General features: G+C 42.0%; 1 protein-coding gene across 1 annotated transcript; it reads left to right on the top strand.

Moving 5' to 3' along the window:
* The first annotated feature begins 85 nt into the window (after window positions 1–85).
* On the top strand, window positions 86–24103 carry fam162a (family with sequence similarity 162 member A). The gene is given in 5 exon segments (NM_001173884.1): window positions 86–231; window positions 5217–5357; window positions 7802–7913; window positions 9618–9726; window positions 22306–24103. Coding segments are annotated over 5 exon segments (525 nt in total). The 5' UTR covers window positions 86–188; the 3' UTR covers window positions 22426–24103.

The following is a 24103-nucleotide window of genomic DNA, read 5'->3' as shown; positions in this document are numbered from 1 at the left end:
TAATGACTTTGTGGTTGTGGTAACCAGTGAAGTGCCTTCTCCACCCCCTTCGCGGTCGCAGTTATATATTTTGGGCCGTACGTGTGTTGTGCTGCGTGACTTTCAACAGCTGAAGGGAACTGTCGAATAACGTTTTTGTTACGTTTTCATGGCATAATAACGGCGCATCTTATTTAAAACCTTTTAACATGAACTTCATCAGACCCTACAATGCCCTTGGCACGACCATAGGTGAGTACTGCATGTCGGTGTTTGAACCGTTCTATATCTGAATAACATTGTGGGACAACAATCACGTACGACAGACGGTCTGAACCGTGCTAGTTAGTTTGAGATTCGATATTCACCAGACATTTGGAGCTTCAAACTTCAATAGCTCGTTAACGATTTGAAGTACAGTATTCAGGTTAGGAAAAATGGTGTAAAACATTGGACATTTCTTATTTTCCCGATTCCGACCTGTTTCATTATCACACGGCATGGAGTAGGCAGCCTGGCCCACGGTCTAATGCAACTAGTTAGGTACCGTCAACAAATTGCATGATTAAAATATTCAAACTTCAATAACTCTGACCACCTCGAAAGTTCAAACAAACTTTAAACTGTTCAGAAGGGAGGGACACATGCTGCACACCTTTTCGTTTTCCTGTAAAGCACTTACACAATTATAACTGAAACTTTTTACAATTTCAGTATTCAAAATTTCACTTCAGCCATGTGACCTAGCAACCTCAGTATGTTGCACACCCCTTTTTTTTCTTCATAAAATGATTCCAACATTTTTCTTATTTACAATACAATAGCTCCTTGACCATGTGACACACCCCAAACTAACTTTGAACTGTTCTAATGGTAGGAAAAAACAACACGCATCCTTTGGTTTTATGAAAAATGCATGAATTTCTTTGACCTTAATTTTGTTAGTTTTGTGACTAATTTCAATAGCTCCTTGATCACATGACCTAGGCATCTGAAACCAACTAATAGCTCCTTGATCACATGACCTAGGCATCTGAAACCAACTAATAGCTCCTTGATCACATGACCTAGGCATCTGAAACCAACTAATAGCTCCTTGATCACATGACCTAGGCATCTGAAACCTGGTCCGAGCCCAGGTTGGGGCGAAGAGGGATGGAACCTACACTGTTACATAGGCATCTGAAACCAACTAATAGCTCCTTGATCACATGACCTAGGCACATCAAACCAACATTAGATTCTTCAGTGTAGGGAAACACATTCCACACCATTTGGTTTTCCCATAAAGCATTTACACACTTTTATATACATTTTTGAAATGTTACCATTTCTATAGCTCATCTAAGCTCTTTATTTATACCACGGTATTGTTGAATATTAATTTCTGATTGGCTTGAAGGGCATTCTAGAATGGACATTAAAACCAGATATTGGGGCACCTTGCAATCATGATGCAATAATATACCAAAAGATGTGTGTGAAATTTGCTTATAAATGAAGATATCAGCGAAAATGCATATTTCTACCGTTAATTGTGTGCTTTCATATTGTTTTCTTTGGCAGCTGTGGTATAAGCGGGATAAACGCCTCAGTTCTGTACATTAACTTGGAAAAATGAACTCCGCTAAGGGACTAAAATGTTGGTGTTTATCTCCTACATAAGGAGGCAAGTTGCACACAATTTAGTTTACACAGAAAATTATTCGAAAATGTGTGTGTATACATGCATACCTGTCAAAAGTTTTAGAACACCTACTCGGGTTCATGCTATCAAGAAAACCCTGCTAGCGTGATGGGCAGCTAGGCTAGCATCTACGCCAAATAGCTCCTCAGACCCGGACTTAGTCGTTCGTGAGCTATTGACATTTGAAGATGCGAATATCGAATCTCAAACCAACTTTTTACTGTGCAAGACAGTGGTAAACTAGCCAGCACAGAGTGAGTAGCACAGTAGAAATATGTCACCTGCTGTAGGATGTTCCTAGCTAATACCTGATTTATTTATTTTAATAAAAAAAAAAAAAACGTTTTAAATGTAATCCGGGCCTCCTGAGTGGCGCAGTGGTCTAAGGCACTGCATTGCAGTGCTGAGGCACCACTCAGGAGGACTGATATTGGTTGTCAGTTCGACAGTGTTTCCTCTGACCACATTGGTGCGACTGGGTTAAGTGAGCAGTGTGGTGTTTCGGAGAACGAATGGCTCTCGACCTTCGCCTCCTGAGTCCGTAGGGGAGTTGCAGCGACGAGACAAGATTGTAACTACCAATTGGGTTGCACAAAAAAATGAGGCGAAAAGGGTGTTAACCTCTCAGGGGTATGTGGGACGCTAGCCCACCTCGCCAACAGCCAGTGAAATTGCAGGGCGCCAAATTCAAACAGAAATCTCACAATTAAAATTCCTCAAACATACAAGTATTATACACCATTTTAAAGATACACTTGTTAATCCAGCCACAGTGTCTGATTTCAGAAAGGCTTCACGGCAAAAGCACACCATGCGATTATGTTAGGTCAGCGCCTAGCCACAGAGAACCATACAGCTGTTTTCCAACCAAGGAGAGATGTCACAAAAGTCAGAAATAACGTTAAAATGAATCACTTACCTTTGATCTTCATCTGATGGCACTCCCAGGTCTCCATGTTAGACAAATGTTCGTTTTGTTCAATAAAATTCATCTTTATGTCCAAATACCTCCTTTTTGTTCGCGCGTTTAGTCCAGTAATCCAAATGCACAAGGCGCGCTCACAAAGTCAAAAAAGTTCCATTATAGTTCGTAGAAACATGTCAAACAATTTTTAGGATGTTTTTATCATAAATCTTCAATAATATTCCAACCGGACAATTCCTTTGTCTTTAGAAATGAAAGGGAACGGAGCTCACGGCCGTGCGCGATAAACAACAAGGCTTTCAGCCAGACCACTGGTTCAAACAGCTCTTATTCGCTCCCCTTTCACAGTAGAAGCCTGTAACAACGTTCTAAAGACTGTTGACATCTAGTGGAAGCCGTAGGAAGTGCAATCTGACCCCATAGACACAGTATATTGGATAGGCAATCGCTTAAAAAAACGACAAACCTCAGATTTCCCACTTCCTGGTTGGATTTTTCTCAGGTTTTTGTCTGCCATATGAGTTCTGTTATACACACAGACATTATTTTAACAGTTTTGGAAACTTTAGAGTTTTCTATCCAATATTTAAAAAAAAAAATGTAATCATAGGTGGTAGGGGTTTGAGCAAGTGTTCAGCTCATAGCCATGGTAGTAGTGGTTGTCACTAGTGGGTTTTTTTTATATATATTTTTGTATTTTACCTCCTTCTCCCCAATTTTGTGATATCCAATTACGATCTTGTCTCTTCGCTGCAACTCTCCAACGGGCCCGGGAGAGGTGAAGGTGGAGTCGTGCGTCCTCCGAAACATGACCCACCAAACCGCGCCTGTTAACCTGTTGGGGATAGCGGGCAGTATTTGCACGGCTGGATAAAAAACGTACCCGATTTAATCTGGTTACTACTCCTGCCCAGTAACTAGAATATGCATATAATTATTGGCTTTGGATAGAAAACACCCTAAAGTTTCTAAAACTGTTTGAATGGTGACTGTGAGTATAACAGAACTCCTATGGCAGGCCAAAACCTGAGAAGATTTCAAGCAGGAAGTGGCCTGTCTGAGAAGTAGTGTTTCATCTTGGCTCTTTTTATTGAAGACTCAGGATCTGTGCAATAACGTGACACTTCCTACGTCTTCCATAGGGTCTCAGAGCCCGGGAAAACGTTGAACGATATCGAGGCAGGCTCTGGCTGAAACACTTTATCGCTTTTGGCAAGTGGCCACTCAGAGTACTATGGGCTTAGGCGCGTGCCCGCTTCGACCGACCGGTTTCTTTTCCTTTGTCTGTTTATCTAAACGCAGATTCCCGGTCGGAATATTATCGCTTTTTTATGAGAAAAATGGCATAAAAATTGATTTTAAACAGCGGTTGACATGCTTCGAAGTACGGTAATGGAATATTTAGAATTCTTTTGTCACGAATTGCGCCATGCTCGTCACCCTTATTTAGCCTTTAGGATAGTGTCTAGAACGCACGAACAAAACGCCGCTGTTTGGATATAACGATGGATTATTTTGGACCAAACCAACATTTGTTATTGAAGTAGAAGTCCTGGGAGTGCATTCTGACGAAGACAACAAAGGTAAGAACATTTTTCTTATAGTAAATCTGACTTTGATGAGTGCTAAACCTGCTGGGTGTCTAAATAGCTAGCCCTGTGATGCCAGGCTATCTACTGAGAATATTGCAAAATGTGCTTTCACCGAAAAGCTATTTTAAAATCGGACATATCGAGTGCATAGAGGAGTTCTGTATCTATAATTCTTAAAATAATTGTTATGCTTTTTGTGAACGTTTATCGTGAGTAATTTAGTAAATTCACCGGCAGTGTTCGGTGGGAATGCTAGTCACATGCTAATGTAAAAAGCTGGTTTTTGATATAAATATGAACTTGATTGAACAAAACATGCATGTATTGTATAACATAATGTCCTAGGGTTGTCATCTGATGAAGATCATCAAAGGTTAGTGCTACATTTAGCTGTGGTTTGGGTTTATGTGACATTATGCTAGCTTGAAAAATGGGTGTCTGATTATTTCTGTCTGGGTACTCTGCTGACATAATCTAATGTTTTGCTTTCTTTGTAAAGCCTTTTTGAAATCGGACAGTGTGGTTAGATTAACGAGAGTCTTTAAAATGGTGTAAAATAGTCATATTTTTGAAAAATTGAAGTAATATCATATCTAAGGATTTGAATAACGCGCCACAGGATTCAAATCGCTGTTGAGTAGGTGGGACGCAAGCGTCCCACCTAGCCCATAGAGGTTAACACCAGCCCGCTTAACCCGGAAGCCAGCTACACCAATGTGTTGGAGTAAACAGCATTCAACTGATGACCGAAGTCCGCCTGCTGGCGCTCGACCCGCCACAAGGAGTAGCTGGAGCTCGTTGGGCCTAGTAAAGCCTCCTGGCCAAACTTTGCCTTAATCCGGACAGCGCTGGGTCAATTATGTGCTGCCCTATAGGACCTCCCGGTGAAGGGAGGTTGTGACACAGCCTGGGCTCGAACCGGGTTCTGTAGTGATGAAGCGCCTTAGACTGTTCTCATTGAAGCTGATGTTGTGCTCTTTCTGCTGTGGAGGTTAAAGGTCTCTTCTGACTGATGTGCCGGTCTCTCTCACAGGTCAGTGGTGCAGACAGGTGGGACAGATGGGGGGACGGAGCAGAGCTCTGGCTGAGCTGGGGGGACAGAGGAGGATGTGCAGTAAACCTCAGACAGGAAACCCAGAACCTCCGCCTGCAGCACCTGCAGTCCCAGCACATGGTAGGAACACACACCTGATTCCCTGGTGAGGGATGAGTTCATCTGATTTAATTATCCTGATCCTGTTCGCCAGCCTCTGAGCCTGTCTGTTTTGTTCTCTAGCCTTTGGCTGTGTGCTCAGTCAGGAAGTCATTCCAGAGTCTTTTTGTTCCCAGTGGACTCACAGTACATACAAAACAAATACTTATGTGACGGAAGAGGTTCCTCCAAAAGATAGCACAGCTAGTCATGTCAACATCAGCTGTGTACTGTAGTTCTGTTAGTAAATCACTGAGCCAACTCTTCAGTAATAATATCTTCATTAATCATCTGATCTCAGTCTAGTCTAAGCCACAGGGGTGCCTGATGTTTAGTTGCCATAGAAACTGGGAGGAAGTTCACTCCTGAGGATGAGGGAAGAGATGTCACCATGGAGGTCGACGCTAACAGCCGGAGCGTGGGAAATTAAACGATTCCAAAATCTGAGTCTTAACTGTCTATTAGAGGTCGACTGATTAATCGGAATGGCTGATTCACTTAGGGCCGATGTTATGAAATCTTGAAAATCGCTAATCGGCATTTTTGGACGCCGATTTTTGGACGATTACATTGCACTCCACAAGGAGACTGCGTGGCAGGCTGACTATCTGTTGGGCGAGTGCAGCAAGGAGCCAAGGTAAGTTGCTAGCTAGAATTAAACTTATCTAATAAAAATAAATCTTAACATAATCACTAGTTAACTACACATGGTTGATGATTTACTAGTTTAACTAGCTTTTCCTGCGTTGCAAATAATCAATACGGTGCCTGTTCATTTATTATCGAATCACAGCCGACTTCGCCAAACGGGGGGATGATTTAACAAGGGCATTCTCGAAAAATGCACTGTCGTTTTACCTAACCATAAACATCAATGCCTTTCTTAAAATCAATACACAAGTGTTTTTTTTTAAACTTGCATGTTTAATTAAAAGAAATTCATGTTAGCAGGCAATATTAACTAGAGAAATTGTGTCACTTCTCTTGCGTTCTGTGCAAAACAGTCTGGGTACATGCAGCAGTTTGGGCCACCTGCCTCGTTGCGAACTGTGTGAAGACCATTTCTTCCTAACAAAGACCGGAATTAATTTGCCAGAATTTTACATAATTATGACATACCATTGAAGTTTGTGCAATGTAACAGGAATATTTAGACTTAGGGATGCCACCCGTTCGATAAAATACGGAACGGTTCCGTATTTCACTGAAAGAATAAACATTTTGTTTTCAAAATGATAGTTTCTGGATTTGACCATATTAATGACCTAAGGCTCATATTTCTGTGTGTTTATTATAATTAAGTCTATGATTTGATAAGAGCAGTCTGACTGAGCGGTGGTAGGCAGCAGCAGGCTCGTAAGCATTAATTCAAACAGCACTTGCCTGTTTGCCAACAGGCCTTCGCAATGCTTGCTTCACAGCGCTGTTTATGACTTCAAGCCTATCAACTCCCGAGATTAGGCTGGCAATATTATTGTGCCTATAAGAACATCTAATAGTCAAAGGTATATGAAATACAAATGGTATAGAGAGAAATAGTCCTATAATTCCTACAACCTAAAACTTCTTACCTGGGAATATTGAAGACTCATGTTAAAAGGAACCACCAGCTTTCATATGTTCCCATGTTCTGAGCAAGGAACTTAAACGTTAGCTTTTTTACATGGAACATATTGCACTTTTACTTTCTTCTAACACTGTTTTTGCATTATTTTAAACTGAAATTGAACATGTTTCATTATATATTTGAGGCTAAATTGATTTTTATTTGTATTAAGTTAAAATAAGTGTTCATTCAGTATAGTTGTAATTGTCATTATATATATATCCATTTTTAATCGGTATCGGATTTCTTTGGTCCTCAAATCGGTATCGGCGTTGAAAAATCATATTCGGTCGACCTCTAGTCTCTATACAATCAACTATAGCCCTGTCCAGGAGGTGTACAGTACATCAAGCTGCCTTGCTACAGAAACAGGACCCCATCTCCTATGGGCCGTTCTGGCTCGGACAAGGCTTTCGGAGAATGGATTAAACTATTTACCCATTTAATAACCAGACCTTCATTCAAACTTGCTATGCTGAATTCATGATGCACAACCAAACTGCTGCTATAGACTAGTTGTTTGTTCAGCAACAAAACCGACGTGTGTACAACTATGGGGCCAAAACAGATGAGGTTGGTTTAGATTGACAACACGTAAGCTACATTTCTTCAATGTTTATTGAAACAGTATTACATTTGCACAATGAGTGAATTTTAGCCATATTGGCATAGACATCAGTCAAACACCTCAAAACAAGACATGGTATCCAGATGAAACGAGCCACCACATGGCAGTTTCTTTTCATTGTTGCCATCTGGCCATTCAGGATCACACGGTTTTCGTGACCTCGTCTGTGCATTGATTGTTGTCTTTTCCCAGATCCTCGTCCAGCCTTTAAACTCCCCGGCTACAGACCCTCTCCCATGGACCGGAGGATCCTGGTCTGGTCTGGACGCTTCAAGACCCCTGACCAGATCCCAGAGCAAGTGTCGTAAGTGGACACTTCCTGTTTACAACCAGACCTCCCAACACACCCGCCCCTGATTGGCTCTTAACACTGTAGTTCAAGGTCTCTCTGCGTCTCTCGCTCTTTCAGGTGTGTGTCTCTGTAGCAGGTAATGTTTTAGGTCATTTCTGTGGTTCAGGTTCCTGACATCTGAGAAATTATCTGCTGGTTTGATATGAAGCAGAAGTAGCACACTGTCACGTACACACGCACACACACCCCCCACTCTGTCCTATACACTTAATCACCTTCAAGATCCCTCTTTTACATGGTCACTCCAACAGGAAGACTCATGTGGAGTTACATTTTACATTTACATTTTAGTCATTTAGCAGACGCTCTTATCCAGAGCGATTTACAGTAGTGAATGCATACATTTCATATATATATATTTTTTTCTGTGCTGGCCCCCCGTGGGAATCGAACCCACAACCCTGGCGTTGCAAACACCATGCTCTACCAACTGCGCTACAGGGAAGGCTAACCCTTACCCTTTTACATGGTCACTCCAACAGGAAAACTCGTGTGGAGTTTTGAAATGTTGTGCCTGGCTATGTTCCTTGTTTGAGATGCAACACCTCATGATCAAAGGTGTGTGGACACCTGCTCGTCGACCATCTCATTCCAAAATCATGGACATTAATATGGAGTCGGTCCCCATTTGCTGCTATAACAGCATCCAGTCTTCTGGGGAAGGCTTTCCACGAGATGTTGTAACGTTGCTGCTATAACAGCCTCCAGCCTTCTGGGGAAGGCTTTCCACGAGATGTTGGAACATTGCTGCACGGACTTGCTTCCATTCATCCACAAGCATTAGTGAGGTCGGGCACTGATGTTGGGCGATTAGGCCCAGCTCGCAGTCAGCGTTCCAATCAGGGATGCAAACTAGTCACATTAAGGCGAAATTTGCCGTTTTTAATCCAAAATAGGTAACCTACGTGATTCGTGTACGTCCGATGAGAGAAGTTTAAGGGGGGGGGGGGGGGGCTTTGTATGCGAACGAGTGATGCGCGTTTGGAGAAATCCTGGTTGTTTCCAAGGCTCAGCCAATTGTTCACATAACTACAGAATGCAGCACGTGACTGAAGAGGGGAGACAACCAATTTGCTAGTTACAGCATCAGCGTGTGCTTTGGAATGAGAGTGGAAAGGCAGTTTGCCAATTAATTCACTTACAGCAGCACTTCCCCTGAACAGTAACGAAGAGGTAGGTGAGAAGCCTGACCACGGAGACTGGGGTGAAAAGGTGATGAAGCGTACTTCATGACCTGTAACCGAAAAACTCACGTCGGCCGCGTAGAACGAGAGTCCACGTCTTTGGTAGCGGGCTGTGTCTGTGCCACTGTTATCCTCAAAGCGGGCGACGGTATTGAGCTTGTCCGGGAGCAAGACGTCGGTGTCTCTGACGTGGTTTTCCCTTGGTAGTCCGTGATCGTACAGAGACGAACGTTTTGCCTGTTTGATTGCCTTGCGGAAGGAATAGCTACACTGTTTGTATTCAACCATATTCCCATATTCCCAATCACCTTGCCGGGGTTAAATGAGGTGGTTCGCCCTTTGTTTTGCTCAAAATATGCCATCTATCCACGGTTTGTATGTTTTTAATAATCTGTGGGAACAACATCCCCCCCCCCCCCCCCATACACTTCCTGATTAATTCAGTCACCGTGTCTTTATTTGTGTGTTGCAGGTTTGAGATGCTAGATGCAGCCAGGAACAGGGTGAGAGTGAAAGCGTGTTACGGGATGATGATCGCAACCATCGCAGCCTGCCTGTTAACTGTCATCATGGGGAAGAGGGTGAGTATCATTACAGCCTGGTAACTGTCATCATGGGGAAGAGGGTGAGTATCATTACAGCCTGGTAACTGTCATCATGGGGAAGAGGGTGAGTATCATTACAGCCTGGTAACTGTCATCATGGGGAAGAGGGTGAGTATCATTACAGCCTGGTAACTGTCATCATGGGGAAGAGGGTGAGTATCATTACAGCCTGGTAACTGTCATCATGGGGAAGAGGGTGAGTATCATTACAGCCTGGTAACTGTCATCATGGGGAAGAGGGTGAGTATCATTACAGCCTGGTAACTGTCATCATGGGGAAGAGGGTGAGTATCATTACAGCCTGGTAACTGTCATCATGGGGAAGAGGGTGAGTATCATTACAGCCTGGTAACTGTCATCATGGGGAAGAGGGTGAGTATCATTACAGCCTGGTAACTGTCATCATGGGGAAGAGGGTGAGTATCATTACAGCCTGGTAACTGTCATCATGGGGAAGAGGGTGAGTATCATTACAGCCTGGTAACTGTCATCATGGGGAAGAGGGTGAGTATCATTACAGCCTGGTAACTGTCATCATGGGGAAGAGGGTGAGTATCATTACAGCCTGGTAACTGTCATCATGGGGAAGAGGGTGAGTATCATTACAGCCTGGTAACTGTCATCATGGGGAAGAGGGTGAGTATCATTACAGCCTGGTAACTGTCATCATGGGGAAGAGGGTGAGTATCATTACAGCCTGGTAACTGTCATCATGGGGAAGAGGGTGAGTATCATTACAGCCTGGTAACTGTCATCATGGGGAAGAGGGTGAGTATCATTACAGCCTGGTAACTGTCATCATGGGGAAGAGGGTGAGTATCATTACAGCCTGGTAACTGTCATCATGGGGAAGAGGGTGAGTATCATTACAGCCTGGTAACTGTCATCATGGGGAAGAGGGTGAGTATCATTACAGCCTGGTAACTGTCATCATGGGGAAGAGGGTGAGTATCATTACAGCCTGGTAACTGTCATCATGGGGAAGAGGGTGAGTATCATTACAGCCTGGTAACTGTCATCATGGGGAAGAGGGTGAGTATCATTACAGCCTGGTAACTGTCATCATGGGGAAGAGGGTGAGTATCATTACAGCCTGGTAACTGTCATCATGGGGAAGAGGGTGAGTATCATTACAGCCTGGTAACTGTCATCATGGGGAAGAGGGTGAGTATCATTACAGCCTGGTAACTGTCATCATGGGGAAGAGGGTGAGTATCATTACAGCCTGGTAACTGTCATCATGGGGAAGAGGGTGAGTATCATTACAGCCTGGTAACTGTCATCATGGGGAAGAGGGTGAGTATCATTACAGCCTGGTAACTGTCATCCTGGGGAAGAGGGTGAGTATCATTACAGCCTGGTAACTGTCATCCTGGGGAAGAGGGTGAGTATCATTACAGCCTGGTAACTGTCATCCTGGGGAAGAACGGGTATAAGCCAAGGTTGGTGATTTACTGCCCCCTGGAGTTATGGAATGTTTGCTCAGCAGTATAATTAATTAGCTGATCCCTCCTGATGACCTGGATGGCATCATTTGATCCTTCCTTAACCCATAGGAAGTCCCACGCAGTTGACTACTTCAGCCCATGCTAAAAATACTTTTGGTCACTAGAGTCCTATATACATGTATATGGTGGGACATATAGCCCAGAATTCAATCCAATGCGATTGGATCATCTAATTGGCATTCACATCACATTTTCCACGTGGACGGGGATATTGTACATTTTATCAAAGTTAAAAATAAGTTGTCCTCCAGTAAACTAAGACAAAATTATTTATAGCTGAATTTTTCCAGTATAATATAGGTTCAGAAAATCCCCTTATTGTTTGGGATACCTTTTTTAAATGTACCTTCACGGGTCATTCAATTCAATAATAAAAAAGCAGTTTCTGGCTAAAGAGACAAGACTAACAAGGGAAATCCATGAACTAATAGTACAGGTAGATGGCAATAAAAATCATATTCAGAGATACAAAAAGAACTTGAGGTACTTATTCAAGAATTATCTAATTTAATCTATTACAAAAATTAAGCAAGCTGGATGGACTATGTAGAAAAATGCACAAAATTCTTCCTGAATCTCCAATACAGGAACGCTAACAAAAAATGTGCAGAAACTCGTTACTGAAGACGGGGTCATATGATTCTCTGAATAATACACTGCTCAAAAAAATAAAGGGAACACTTAAACAACACAATGTAACTCCAAGTCAATCACACTTCTGTGAAATCAAACTGTCCACTTAGGAAGCAACACTGATTGACAATACATTTCACATGCTGTTGTGCAAATGGAATAGACAACAGGTGGAAATTATAGGCAATTAGCAAGACACCCCCAATAAAGGAGTGGTTCTGCAGGTGGGGACCACAGACCACTTCTCAGTTCCTATGCTTCCTGGCTGATGTTTTGGTCACTTTTGAATGCTGGCGGTGCTTTCACTCTAGTGGTAGCATGAGACGGAGTCTACAACCCACACAAGTGTTTCAGGTAGTGCAGCTCATCCAGGATGGCACATCAATGCGAGCTGTGGCAAGAAGGTATGCTGTGTCTGTCAGCGTAGTGTCCAGAGCATGGAGGCGCTACCAGGAGACAGGCCAGTACACCAGGAGACGTGGAGGAGGCCGTAGGAGGGCAACAACCCAGCAGCAGGACCGCTAAATCCGCCTTTGTGCAAGGAGGAGCAGGAGAAGCACTGCCAGAGCCCTGCAAAATGACCTCCAGCAGGCCACAAATGTGCATGTGTCTGCTCAAACGGTCAGAAACAGACTCCATGAGGGTGGTATGAGGGCCCGACGTCCACAGGTGGGGGTTCTGCTTACAGCCCAACACCGTGCAGGACGTTTGGCATTTGCCAGAGAACACCAAGATTGGCAAATTCGCCACTGGCACCCTGTGCTCTTCACAGATGAAAGCAGGTTCACACTGAGCACGTGACAGAGTCTGGAGACGCCGTGGAGAACGTTCTGCTGCCTGCAACATCCTCCAGCATGACCGGTTTGGCGGTGGGTCAGTCATGGTGTGGGGTGGCATTTCTTTGGGGGGCCGCACAGCCCTCCATGTGCTCGCCAGAGGTAGCCTGATTGCCATTAGGTACCGAGATGAGATCCTCAGACCCCTTGTGAGACCATATGCTGGTGCGGTTGGCCCTGGGTTCCTCCTAACGCAAGACAATGCTAGACCTCATGTGGCTGGAGTGTGTCAGCAGTTCCTGCAAGAGGAAGGCATTGATGCTATGGACTAGCCCGCCCGTTCCCCAGACCTGAATCCAATTGAGCACATCTGGGACATCATGTCTCGCTCCATCCACCAACGCCACGTTGCACCACAGACTGTCCAGGAGTTGGCAGATGCTTTAGTCCAGGTCTGGGAGGAGATCCCTCAGGAGACCATCCGCCACCTCATCAGGAGCATGCCCAGGCGTTGTAGGGAGGTCATACAGGCACGTGGAGGCCACACACACTACTGAGCCTCATTTTGACTTGTTTTAAGGACATTACATCAAAGTTGGATCAGCCTGTAGTGTGGTTTTCCACTTTAATTTTGAGTGTGACTCCAAATCCAGACCTCCATGGGTTGATAAATTGGATTTCCATTGATTATTTTTGTGTGATTGTTGTCAGCACATTCAACTATGTAAAGAAAAGTATTTAATAAGATTATTTCTTTCATTCAGATCTAGGATGTGTTGTTTAAGTGTTCACTTTATTTTTTTGAGCCGTATATTTTAAGAGGAAGCTAATTATTTTAGGCAGATGTTCTCTTTTCCGTCTCATCCTCTCCCACTGAATGAAGATTACGTTCAGGAATTCTTTCCAAACAATATAAAACAATTGAAAATTAACAAAAGGTCAGTGCAAAAGATCAGTGTGAAGGCCAAATTAGAGAAACTTTTTGATGCTTTTAAATCCTATCAGTCTGGAAAAACCCAGGGCTTGATGGAATACCGTTCGAGGTATATCAAGTGTTTTTTATTATTATTTTTTTATTTTTTTTATATATAGTGTTTTAACTACTCCTCCTATAGAAATGGTACTCAGCACGAAGGTCTGATTTCTCTATTAAAACAAGACCCAGGTGGAAAATATCAAGACCCAGTCGATCTAAAAAAAAAAAAAACAACCTTACATTTCAATGTTGTGATGCAAAATGCATAGCTAGTTTTACCTGCTATTGTAAATCCTGATCAGACAGGTTTTTTACATAGACGATACATTGGAGGTAATATTCGACAATTACTAGAAATAATAGAAAATCATGAAACATATAAGAAGCCAGGAATGGTATTTATAGTGGATTTTGAAAAGGCATTTGATAAAGTAAGACTGGATTTTATTTATAAATGCCTGGATTTTTTTCAATTTTGGTAAGTCTCTTATAAAATGGGTAAAAAAATAATGTATCGCAACCCCAGGTGTAAAATAGTAAATAACGGATACTTCTCAGTTTTCAATTGTCAAGGGTGTCCGCTGTCACCTTATCTATTCGTTGTGGCCATTGAAATGCTAGCTATTAAAATCAGATCCAATAACAACATTAGAGGATTATAAATCCAAGGCTTAAAAACAAAGGTGTCCATGTATGCCGATGACTCAAGTTTTATATTAAGTCCACGAGCTAGATCCCTGAAATGTCTCATTTGAATATCTAAACTTTTCTGTACTCTGGACTAAAACCTAATTATGATAAGTGTACAATATTACGTATTGGATCCTTAACCTCTTACATCTAGACGTTCCGCTAGCGGAACACCGCTCCAATATCCAATGATAGGGCGTGGCGCGAAATACAAACTCCTCAAATCCAAAAATTTCTATTTTTCAAACATATGACTATTTTACACTATTTTAAAGACAAGACTCTCCTTTATCTAACCACACTGTCCGATTTCAAAAAGGCTTTACAATGAAAGCAAAACATTACATTATGTCAGCAGAGTACCCAGCCAGAAATAATCAGACACCCATTTTTCAAGCTAGCATATAATGTCACCAAAACCCAGAAGACAGCTAAATGCAGCACTCACCTTTGATGATCTTCATCAGATGACACTCCTAGGACATTATGTTAGACAATACATGCATGTTTTGTTCATATATCAAAAAACAGCTTTTTACCTTAGCATGTGACGTTCAGAACTAGCATTCCCACCGAACACTTCCGGTGAATTTACTAAATTACTCACGATAAACGTTCACAAAAAACATAATTATTTTAAGAATTTTAGATACAGAACTCCTTTATGCAATCGCAGTGTCCGATTTTTATTTTTTTTTATTTTTTTTATTTATTATTATTATTTTTTTAAATAGCTTTTCGGTAAAAGCACATTTTGCAATATTCTGAGTAGATAGCCCGGCCATCACAGGCTAGCTATTTTGACACCCACCAAGTTTGGGACTCACCAAACTCAGATTTACTATAAGAAAAATTTGATTATCTTTGCTGTTCTTCGTCAGAATGCACTCCCATGACTTCTACTTAACCTCTATGGGCTAGGTGGGACGCTTGCGTCCCACCTACGTAACAGCCACTGGCAGCCTGTGGCGCGATTTTCAAAACCTTAAAAATCCTATTACTTCAATTTCTCAAACATATGACTATTTTACAGCTATTTAAAGACAAGACTCTCGTTAATCTAACCACACTGTCCGATTTCAAAAAGGCTTTACAACGAAAGCAAAACATTAGATTATGTCAGCAGAGTACCAAGCCAGAAATAATCAGACACCCATTTTTCAAACCAGCATATAATGTCACCAAAACCCAGAAGACAGCTAAATGCAGCACTCACCTTTGATGATCTTCATCAGATGACAACCCTAGGGCATTATGTTATACAATACATGCATGTTTTGTTCAATCAAGTTCATATTTATATCAAAAACCAGCTTTTTACATTAGCATGTGACGTTCAGAACTAGCATACCCCCCGCAAACTTCCGGGGAATTCGCTAACATTTTACTAAATTACTCACGATAAACGTTCACAAAAAGCATAACAATTATTTTAAGAATTATAGATACAGACCTCTATGCACTCGATATGTCCGATTTTAAAATAGCTTTTTGGTGAAAGCACATTTTGCAATATTCTAAGTACATAGCCCAGGCATCACGGGCTCGCTATTTAGACACCCGGCAAGTTTAGCACTCACCATAATCATATTTACTATTATAAAAGTTTGATTACCTTTTGTTGTTTTCGTCAGAATGCACACCCAGGACTGCTACTTCAATAACAAATGTTGGTTTGGTCCAAAATAATCCATCGTTATATCCGAATAGGGGCGTTTTGTTCGTGCGTTCCAGACACTATCCGAAATAGTAAAGAAGTGTCGCGCGCATGGCGCAATTCGTGACAATAAAATTCTAAATATTCCATTACCGTACTTCGAAGCATGTCAACCGCTGTTTAAAATCAATTTTTACGCCATTTTTCTCGTAGAAAAGCGATAATATTCCGACAGGGAATCTCCTTTTCGGCAAACAGAGGAAAAAATCCCAAAGGCGGGGGCGGTCGGGTCACGCGCCTAAGCCCAGTGTCACTGATTGGCCACTAGAGAAAGGCGATAATGTGTTTCAGCCTGGGGCTGGAATGACGACATTCTGTTTTTTCCCGGGCTCTGAGCGCCTATGGACGACGTGGGAAGTGTCACGTTAGAGCAGAGATCCTTAGTAAATGATAGAGATGGAAAAGAAGTTCAAGAAATGGTCAGACAGGCCACTTCCTGTAAAGGAATCTCTCAGGTTTTGACCTGCCATTTGAGTTCTGTTATACTCACAGACACCATTCAAACAGTTTTAGAAAATTTAGGGTGTTTTCTATCCATATGTAATAAGTATATGCATATTCTAGTTACTGGGTAGGAGTGGTAACCAGATTAAATCGGGTATGTTTTTTATCCAGCCGTGTCAATACTGCCCCCTAGCCCTAACAGGTTAAACAACAAATGTTGGTTTGGTTTCAAATAATCCATAGTTATATCCAAATAGCGGCGTTTTGTTAGTGCGTTCAAGACACTATCCGAAGGGTAACGAAGGGTGATGCGCCGGCACATATCGTGACAATTTTTTTTTAAATATTCCATTACCGTACTTCGAAGCATGTCAAACGCTGTTTAAAATCAATTTTAATGTGATTTTTCTCGTAAAATAGCGATAATATTCCGACCGGGAGTCGTCGTTTTCGTTCAAAGACTTAAAATGTAAAATGGCCTCTTCACGTGCACGCGCAAGCCCGTCTCATTGTTCTCAGATCGACCACTATCCAAATGCGCTACTGTTTTTCAGACAGTCTGCAGAGTCATCATTCAACGTTCTGGTGCCTTCTGAGAGCCTATGGGAGCCTTAGAAAGTGTCACGTTACAGCAGAGATCCTCTGTTTTGGATAGAGATGACAAAGAAGGCCAAGAAATGGTCAGACAGGGTACTTCCTGTACAGAATCTTCTCAGGTTTTGGCCTGCCATTTGAGTTCTGTTATACTCAGACACCATTCAAACAGTTTTAGAATCAGTCATTTTCCATGCAAGGACATGTCACAAAAACCCAAAACACAGCTAAATGAAGCACTAACCTTTGACGATCTTCATCAGATGACACTCCTAGAACATCATGTTACACAATACATGTATGTTTTGTTCAATAAAGTTCATATTTATATCCAAAAACAGCATTTTACATTGGCACGTGATGTTCAGAAAATGTATTCCCACCAAAACCCCCGGTGAATGACCACATCAATTTGCATAAATACTCATCATAAACGTTGACAAAATATAGAACAATTATTTAAAGAATTATAGATACAGTACTCCTGGATGCAACCGCTGTGTCAGATTTTAAAATAGCTTTACGGAGAAAGAATATTGAAAAATGTGCTAAGTACATAGCTCGCCTTCACAGCAAGCTATTCAGACACCTGCCAAGTTCTGGGGTCACCTAACCTCAGAATTAGTATTATAAATATTGTCTTACCTTTGATCTTTGTCAAAGTGCACTCCCAGGACTGCTACTTCCACAAGAAATGTTTTTGTTCGAAATAATCCATATTTATGTCCAAATACCTCCGATTTGTTCATGCGTACAGAGCACTATCCAAAGGCATAACGCGTGTGCGCGGTACCAGAGACAAAGTCAAAATGTTCCATTACCGTACTTAGAAGCATGTCAAACGCTTTTTAAAATCAATCTTTATGGTATTTTTTTACGTAAAACTGCGATAATATACCAACCGGACAATGGCATATTAATTCATGAAGAAAAAGAAGGAACGGTGCGCTCATGGGACCGCGCGTATCCAATCCCTTTGTCCCCAGGCAGTCCACTCAGTGACTGAGCTCCTATTTTCTGCCCAGTGACAGGAGAATGCTGAAAGAACTTTCTGAAGGCTGTTGGCAGCCAATGGAAGCCTTAGGAAGTGCAACGTGACCCCACAGAAACTGTAGTTTTGATAGAGAATCAAAAGAACTTCAATTATCAGACTTTCCAATTCCTGGTTGGATTTTTCTCAGGTTTTTGCCTGCCATATGAGTTCTGTTATACTCAGACACCATTCAAACAGTTTTAGAAACTTCAGTGTCTTCTATCAAAATCTACTAATAATATGATATTCTAGTTTCTGGGCCTGAGTAGTAGCCAGTTTAATTTGGGTAGGTTTTTCATCCGGCCGTGAAAATACTGCCCCCTACACCTCAACAGGTTAACATGAGTCTTCAATATTCCCAGGTAAGAAGTTTTAGGTTGTAGTTATTATAGGACTATTTCTCTCTATACGATTTGTATTTCATATACCTTGACTATTGGATGTTCTTATAGGCATTTTAGTATTGCCAGTGTAACAGTATAGCTTCCGTCCCTCTCCTTGCTCGAACCAGGAACATATCGACAACAGCCACCCTCGAAGCAGCGTTACCCATGCAGAGCAAGGGGAACAACTACTCCAAGTCTCAGAGCAAGTGTAGTTTGAAACGCTATTAGCGCGCACCCGCTAACTAGCTAGCCATTTCACATCGGTTACACCAGCCTCATCTTGGGAGTTGATAGGCTCTAAGTCATAAACAGCGCAATGCTTGAAGCACAGTGAAGAGCTGCTGGCAAAACGCACAAAAGTGCTATTTTGAATGAATGCTTATGAGCCTGCTGCTGCCTACCATCGCTCAGTCAGACTGCTCTATCAAATCATAGACTTAATTATAACATAATAACACACAGAAATACGAGCCTTTGGTCATTAATATGGTCGAATCTGGAAACTATCATCTCGAAAACAAAAAGTTATTCCTGTTACATTGCACAACCTTCAGTGTTATGTCATAATTACGTAAAAATCGGACAAATTAGTTTGCAACGAGCCAGGCGGCTTTTTTCGCAAATGCGCTTTTGTTAAATCATCCCCCGTTTGGCGAAGTCGGCTGTCTTTGATAGGAAGAAATAGTCTTCACAGTTCGCAACGAGCCAGGCGGCCCAAACTGCTGCAAGAGAAGTGACACATTTTCCCTAGTTAAAAGAAATTCATGTTAGCAGGCAATATTAACTAAATATGCAGGTTTAAAAATATATACTTGTGTATTGATTTTAAGAAAGGCATTGATGTTTATGGTTGGAGCAACGTGTACCTAAGCGATTATATGCAACGCAGGACAGGCTAGATAACTACACATGGTTGATGACATCACTAGTTTAACTAGTGATTATGATTGATTTGTTTTTTTATAAGTTAAGTTTAATGCTAGCTAGCCACTTACCTTGGCTTCTTACTGCATTCACGTAACAGGCAGGCTCCTCGTGGAGTGCAATGTAAAGGAGGTGGTTAGAGCGTTCTGCCCCTGAACAAGGCAGTTAACCCACCGTTCCTAGGCCGTCATTGAAAATAAGAATGCGTTCTTAACTTCCCTGGGCTAGGTGGGACGCTTGACCTAGTCAACAGCCAGTGGAATCGCGTGGCGCGAAATACAAATACCTCAAATGCTATAACTTCAATTTCTCAAACATATGACTATTTTACTCCATTTTAAAGACAAGACTCTCGTTAATCTAACCACATTGTCCGATTTCAAAAAGCCTTTACAGTGAAAAGCAAAACATTAGATTATGTCAGGAGAGTACCCTGACAAAAATAATCACACAGCCATTTTCAAAGCAAGCATATATGTCACCAAAACCACAGCTAAATGCAGCACTAACCTTTGATCTTCATCAGATGACACTCCTAGGACATTATGTTATACAATACATGCATGTTTTGTTCAATCAAGTTCATATTTATATCAAAAAACAGCTTTTTACATTAGCATGTGACGTTCAGAACTAGCATACCCACCGCAAACTTCTGGTGAATTATACTAAATTACTCACGATTAACGTTCACAAAATGCCTAACAATTATTTTAAGAATTATAGATACAGAACTCCTTTATGCAATCGCGGTGTCAGATTTTAAAATAGCTTTTCGGCGAAAGTACATTTTGCAATATTCTGAGTAGATATCACGGCTAGCTAATTTGACACCCACCAAGTTTGGCCCTCACCAAACTCAGATTTACTATAAGAATTGGATTACCTTTGCTGTTCTTTGTCAGAATGCACTCCCACTTCTACTTCAACAACGTTGTTTTGGTTCCAAATAATCCATAGTTGTATCCAAATGGCTCCATTTTGTTCGCATTTCGTGACAATTTGTTTTTTTTAAATATTCCATTACCATTACCGTACTTCGAAGCATGTCAAACGCTGTTTAAAATCAATTTTTATGCTATTTTTCTCGTAAAATAGCGCTAATATTCTAACCGGGCGACGTTGTATTCATTCAAAGGCTGAAAGAAAAAAATGGAGAATTCTCGTGAACGCGCATCTCCAGTGTCACTGTTCCCAGCCTGACCACTCACAAAATCTCCTGCTGTTCTTCATCCAGAGACAGGAGACATGTCATTCCACTTTCTGGCGCCTTCTGAGAGCCAATGGAAGCCTTAGAAAATGTCACGTTACAGCACAGATGCTGTATTTTTGATAGAGATGCAACAGAAGGACAACAAATTGTCACAGGGCACTTCCTGCATGGAATCTTCTCAGGTTTTGGCCTGCCATATGAGTTCTGTTATACTCACAGACACCATTCAAACAGTTTTAGAAACTTTAGGGTGTTTTCTATCCAAATCTACTAATTATATGCATATTCTCGTTTCTGGGCAGGAGTAATAACCAGATTAAATCGGGTCCGTTTTTTATCCGGCCGTGAAAATACTGCCCCCTAGCCGAAACGGGTTAACTGACTTGCCTAGTTAAATAAAGGTCTACAAAATTTTTTTTAAATTACATGTCCAAAAAAATAATTATAATCGGCGTCCAAAAATACAGATTTTCAGATTTTTTTTTTATATATATATTTTTTTATGAACACTTGAAATCGGCCCTAATTAACCGGCCATTCCGATTAATCGGTCCACCTCTGCTACAAACGTTGTGCAATATGTTCTAATATAGTGTGAAGCTGCATGATGAGACTCTAATGCTTGTTTTTTTGTGTGCAGGCTGTACACACTCCAATAGTCTCTCATTAACAATTTGACAAGCACTTGATGATGCCTCGAATTTCACAGCGGCATCCCCTTTGTGGCTGTAATGCACCCTAAAAAAAATCCATCTGTTTTGCGGCCCTATAACTGGCAGATCTGTGGCAGTCCATGAGGAGGAGATGCACTGCAGTACTTAATGCAGCTGGTGGCCACACCAGATACTGTTACTTTTGATTTTGACCCCCCCCCCCCCCTTTGTTCAGGGGCACACTATTCCATTTCTGTTAATCACATGTCTGGAACTTGTTCAGTTTGTCTCAGTTGTTGAAATATTTACACATGTTAAGTTTGCTGAAAATAAATGCAGTTGACAGTGAGCATGTTTATTTTTTTGCTGAGTTTGGTAATTCACAAGTGATAGGCTATTGTCACCATCAGACAATTTAAAAAATGTATCTTGTCTTTATGTACTAAATAATATGTGACATTGGTTTTGATTTTTAAAATGGACCGTTATGCACCTGTATCGAAATGGGCAGTGGGGAAAAAAATGTCATCTATGCACTTAAATAGAGATGTTGTGCAACATGGGCTCTCATGAAGTATTTGATTAGGTTTTTGTTTACATTTGAATTGATGTCAGTGATTCGAGGGACAGTATAGTGCTGAGTACCAGGCAGTTAGCTAGGCTGCTAATGACATTCAGCAGCATCAGAGCTTGGAGAAGAAGCCTCATTACCGTGACTAAATGGTCATGTGGCATTTGACTGCCAGTGTGGCGGTAATACGGTCCTTGCAACAGCCCTAATCCATAATAAATACACTGGACAGCCAGCAATGCTCCTTTTAAAAGCAATTTCCCTTACATTCATGGAGTTTGCATTCACAGGAAAATGCTGTGCGTGTCGGCTCAAGCATAAATGAATTGTCTGCTATAATGGGCCTGGAATTGAATCCCGGCAATTGTTTCGCTGCCCCGTGTGTGTGTGTGTGTGGGGTGAGAAGGATCGACTGACCAATTGCGTGTGTTCCCCAGGCGGCCGGCAGACATGAATCGCTAACAGCTCAGAACATGGAGAAGAAGGCAAGATGGAGGCAGGAGGCCAAGATGGAGAGAGAGGAGGAGGAGGCTGCTGCTGCTGAGAAGACTTCTTGAGGAAGACGCCCTCCTGTGTCTGGAAGAACGCCCGTACTTGGCTCTTCCTGTCTGGCACACTCATAGAGAGAGGACTCCTCATGGATAAAACCCATTTTAGCATGGACATTGCCATAGAGGGCTTACACCATTTTAGAGTAGTCAACTGAGTGGAGAGCAATTGGCTAAGAAGAAAATGTACTACTTTAAAATGGAGATGGCCTCAATGGCACTGCTCATTCTGTCACATACGCTATAATGGCACAGATACAAAGATGAGTCCTCTATCTACCTCTATGGTCACACTAAGAACTCCCCAACTGGACCAGCAGTGGTTCTGCAGCTGTTGTACCCAGAGCTACTCAACCCCGATCTCTAGTACCATAGGACTTTCCTCCAATCAGGAAGCAGGATTTCAGTACAGTAGTTATACAGCTGCTAGCAATATGGGCTGTTTTTCTCTTATGCTGTCTGGTTCTTTGTTTTCTTAAGATAACCTCCAACCGAAAAGTTGTTTTCCTTTTAAATTAATGGATTAAATATCAAAATGTCCCATTTAACTGTGGTCCTGTGTTTTAGGGAGCTCGATCTGTACTGTTAGGAGATGGAAGGAACTGCACACTCTGGGTCTATGGACAGTAAAGTCTATATTTAATAGAAGCTACACACACCGGAGAGAGATTCTGGATGACTTTCCACCTCGTTATACAATGTACCTGCAAGTTGTTTTCTTTATCTAAACGCATCAGGGCACAGTGTCTTGACCAATGGTTGGTCAGGATGAGAACTCCTCTCCTCGGTCCTTTCGTACAGACGGACTTGTCCTAACCATGTCGCCTCACACATATTTTGCAGGTGCAGCGAAATGCTTATGTTTTTTAGCTCCAACAGTGCAGTAATACTTAACAATACACACAAATCCCAAGAAATATCAGAACGGGCAATATCAGTTTCCGGAATATAAATATATAGGATGGTGTGTGTAGACAGTAGTTTATATAGGATGGTGTTGGGTTCTGAGAATAGGAAATCTACTTATTCGTGTCACTGATGGAGTGCTGAGGTTTAGATGGTCTACACCAGAAGTTAATGGTTATCTGAAGGAGCCAGATGGCTTTGGAGTGTGTTGGGTGGATGGAAGGAAATCGCAGGATTGCTAGAGGGGATACGGGTGGAGGTCTGGATTAGGAGTGCTAGAGGGGATACGGGTGGAGGTCTTTGGATTAGGAGTGCGAGAGGGGATACGGGTGGAGGTCTTTGGATTAGGAGTGCTAGAGGGGATACGGGTGGAGGTCTTTGGATTAGGAGTGCTAGAGGGGATACGGGTGGAGGTTTTTGGATTAGGAGTGCTAGAGGGGATACGGGTGGAGGTCTTTGGATTAGGAGTGCGAGAGGGGATACGGGTGGAGGTCTTTGGATTAGGAGTGCTAGAGGGCATATGGGTGGAGGTCTGGATTAGGAGTGCTAGAGGGGATACGGATGGAGGTCTTTGGATTAGGCATCAAGGGGGTGGAGGTCAGGTCAGGCTAATAAACCATTGTTTCTCCCTTATTACTTCACCTTGCTGTCAAACCATAAAACATGTAAGGATTGGAGAGAAGTGCCTAAATTGGAGTATATATACTTGTGGTGGTGGAAACATGTTTTGTCTAATGCAGCTGTATTGATCCTCTGGGAAGAATAAACTTGGTTAAGCTTT

This window comes from Salmo salar, chromosome 19 (assembly GCF_965601325.2).
Source record: "Salmo salar chromosome 19, fSalSal1, whole genome shotgun sequence".
In the NCBI taxonomy this organism is placed as follows: Eukaryota; Metazoa; Chordata; class Actinopteri; order Salmoniformes; family Salmonidae; genus Salmo; species Salmo salar.
Note: the sequence above shows the minus strand (reverse complement) of the source record. Positions and strands in the feature narration are given on the sequence as shown.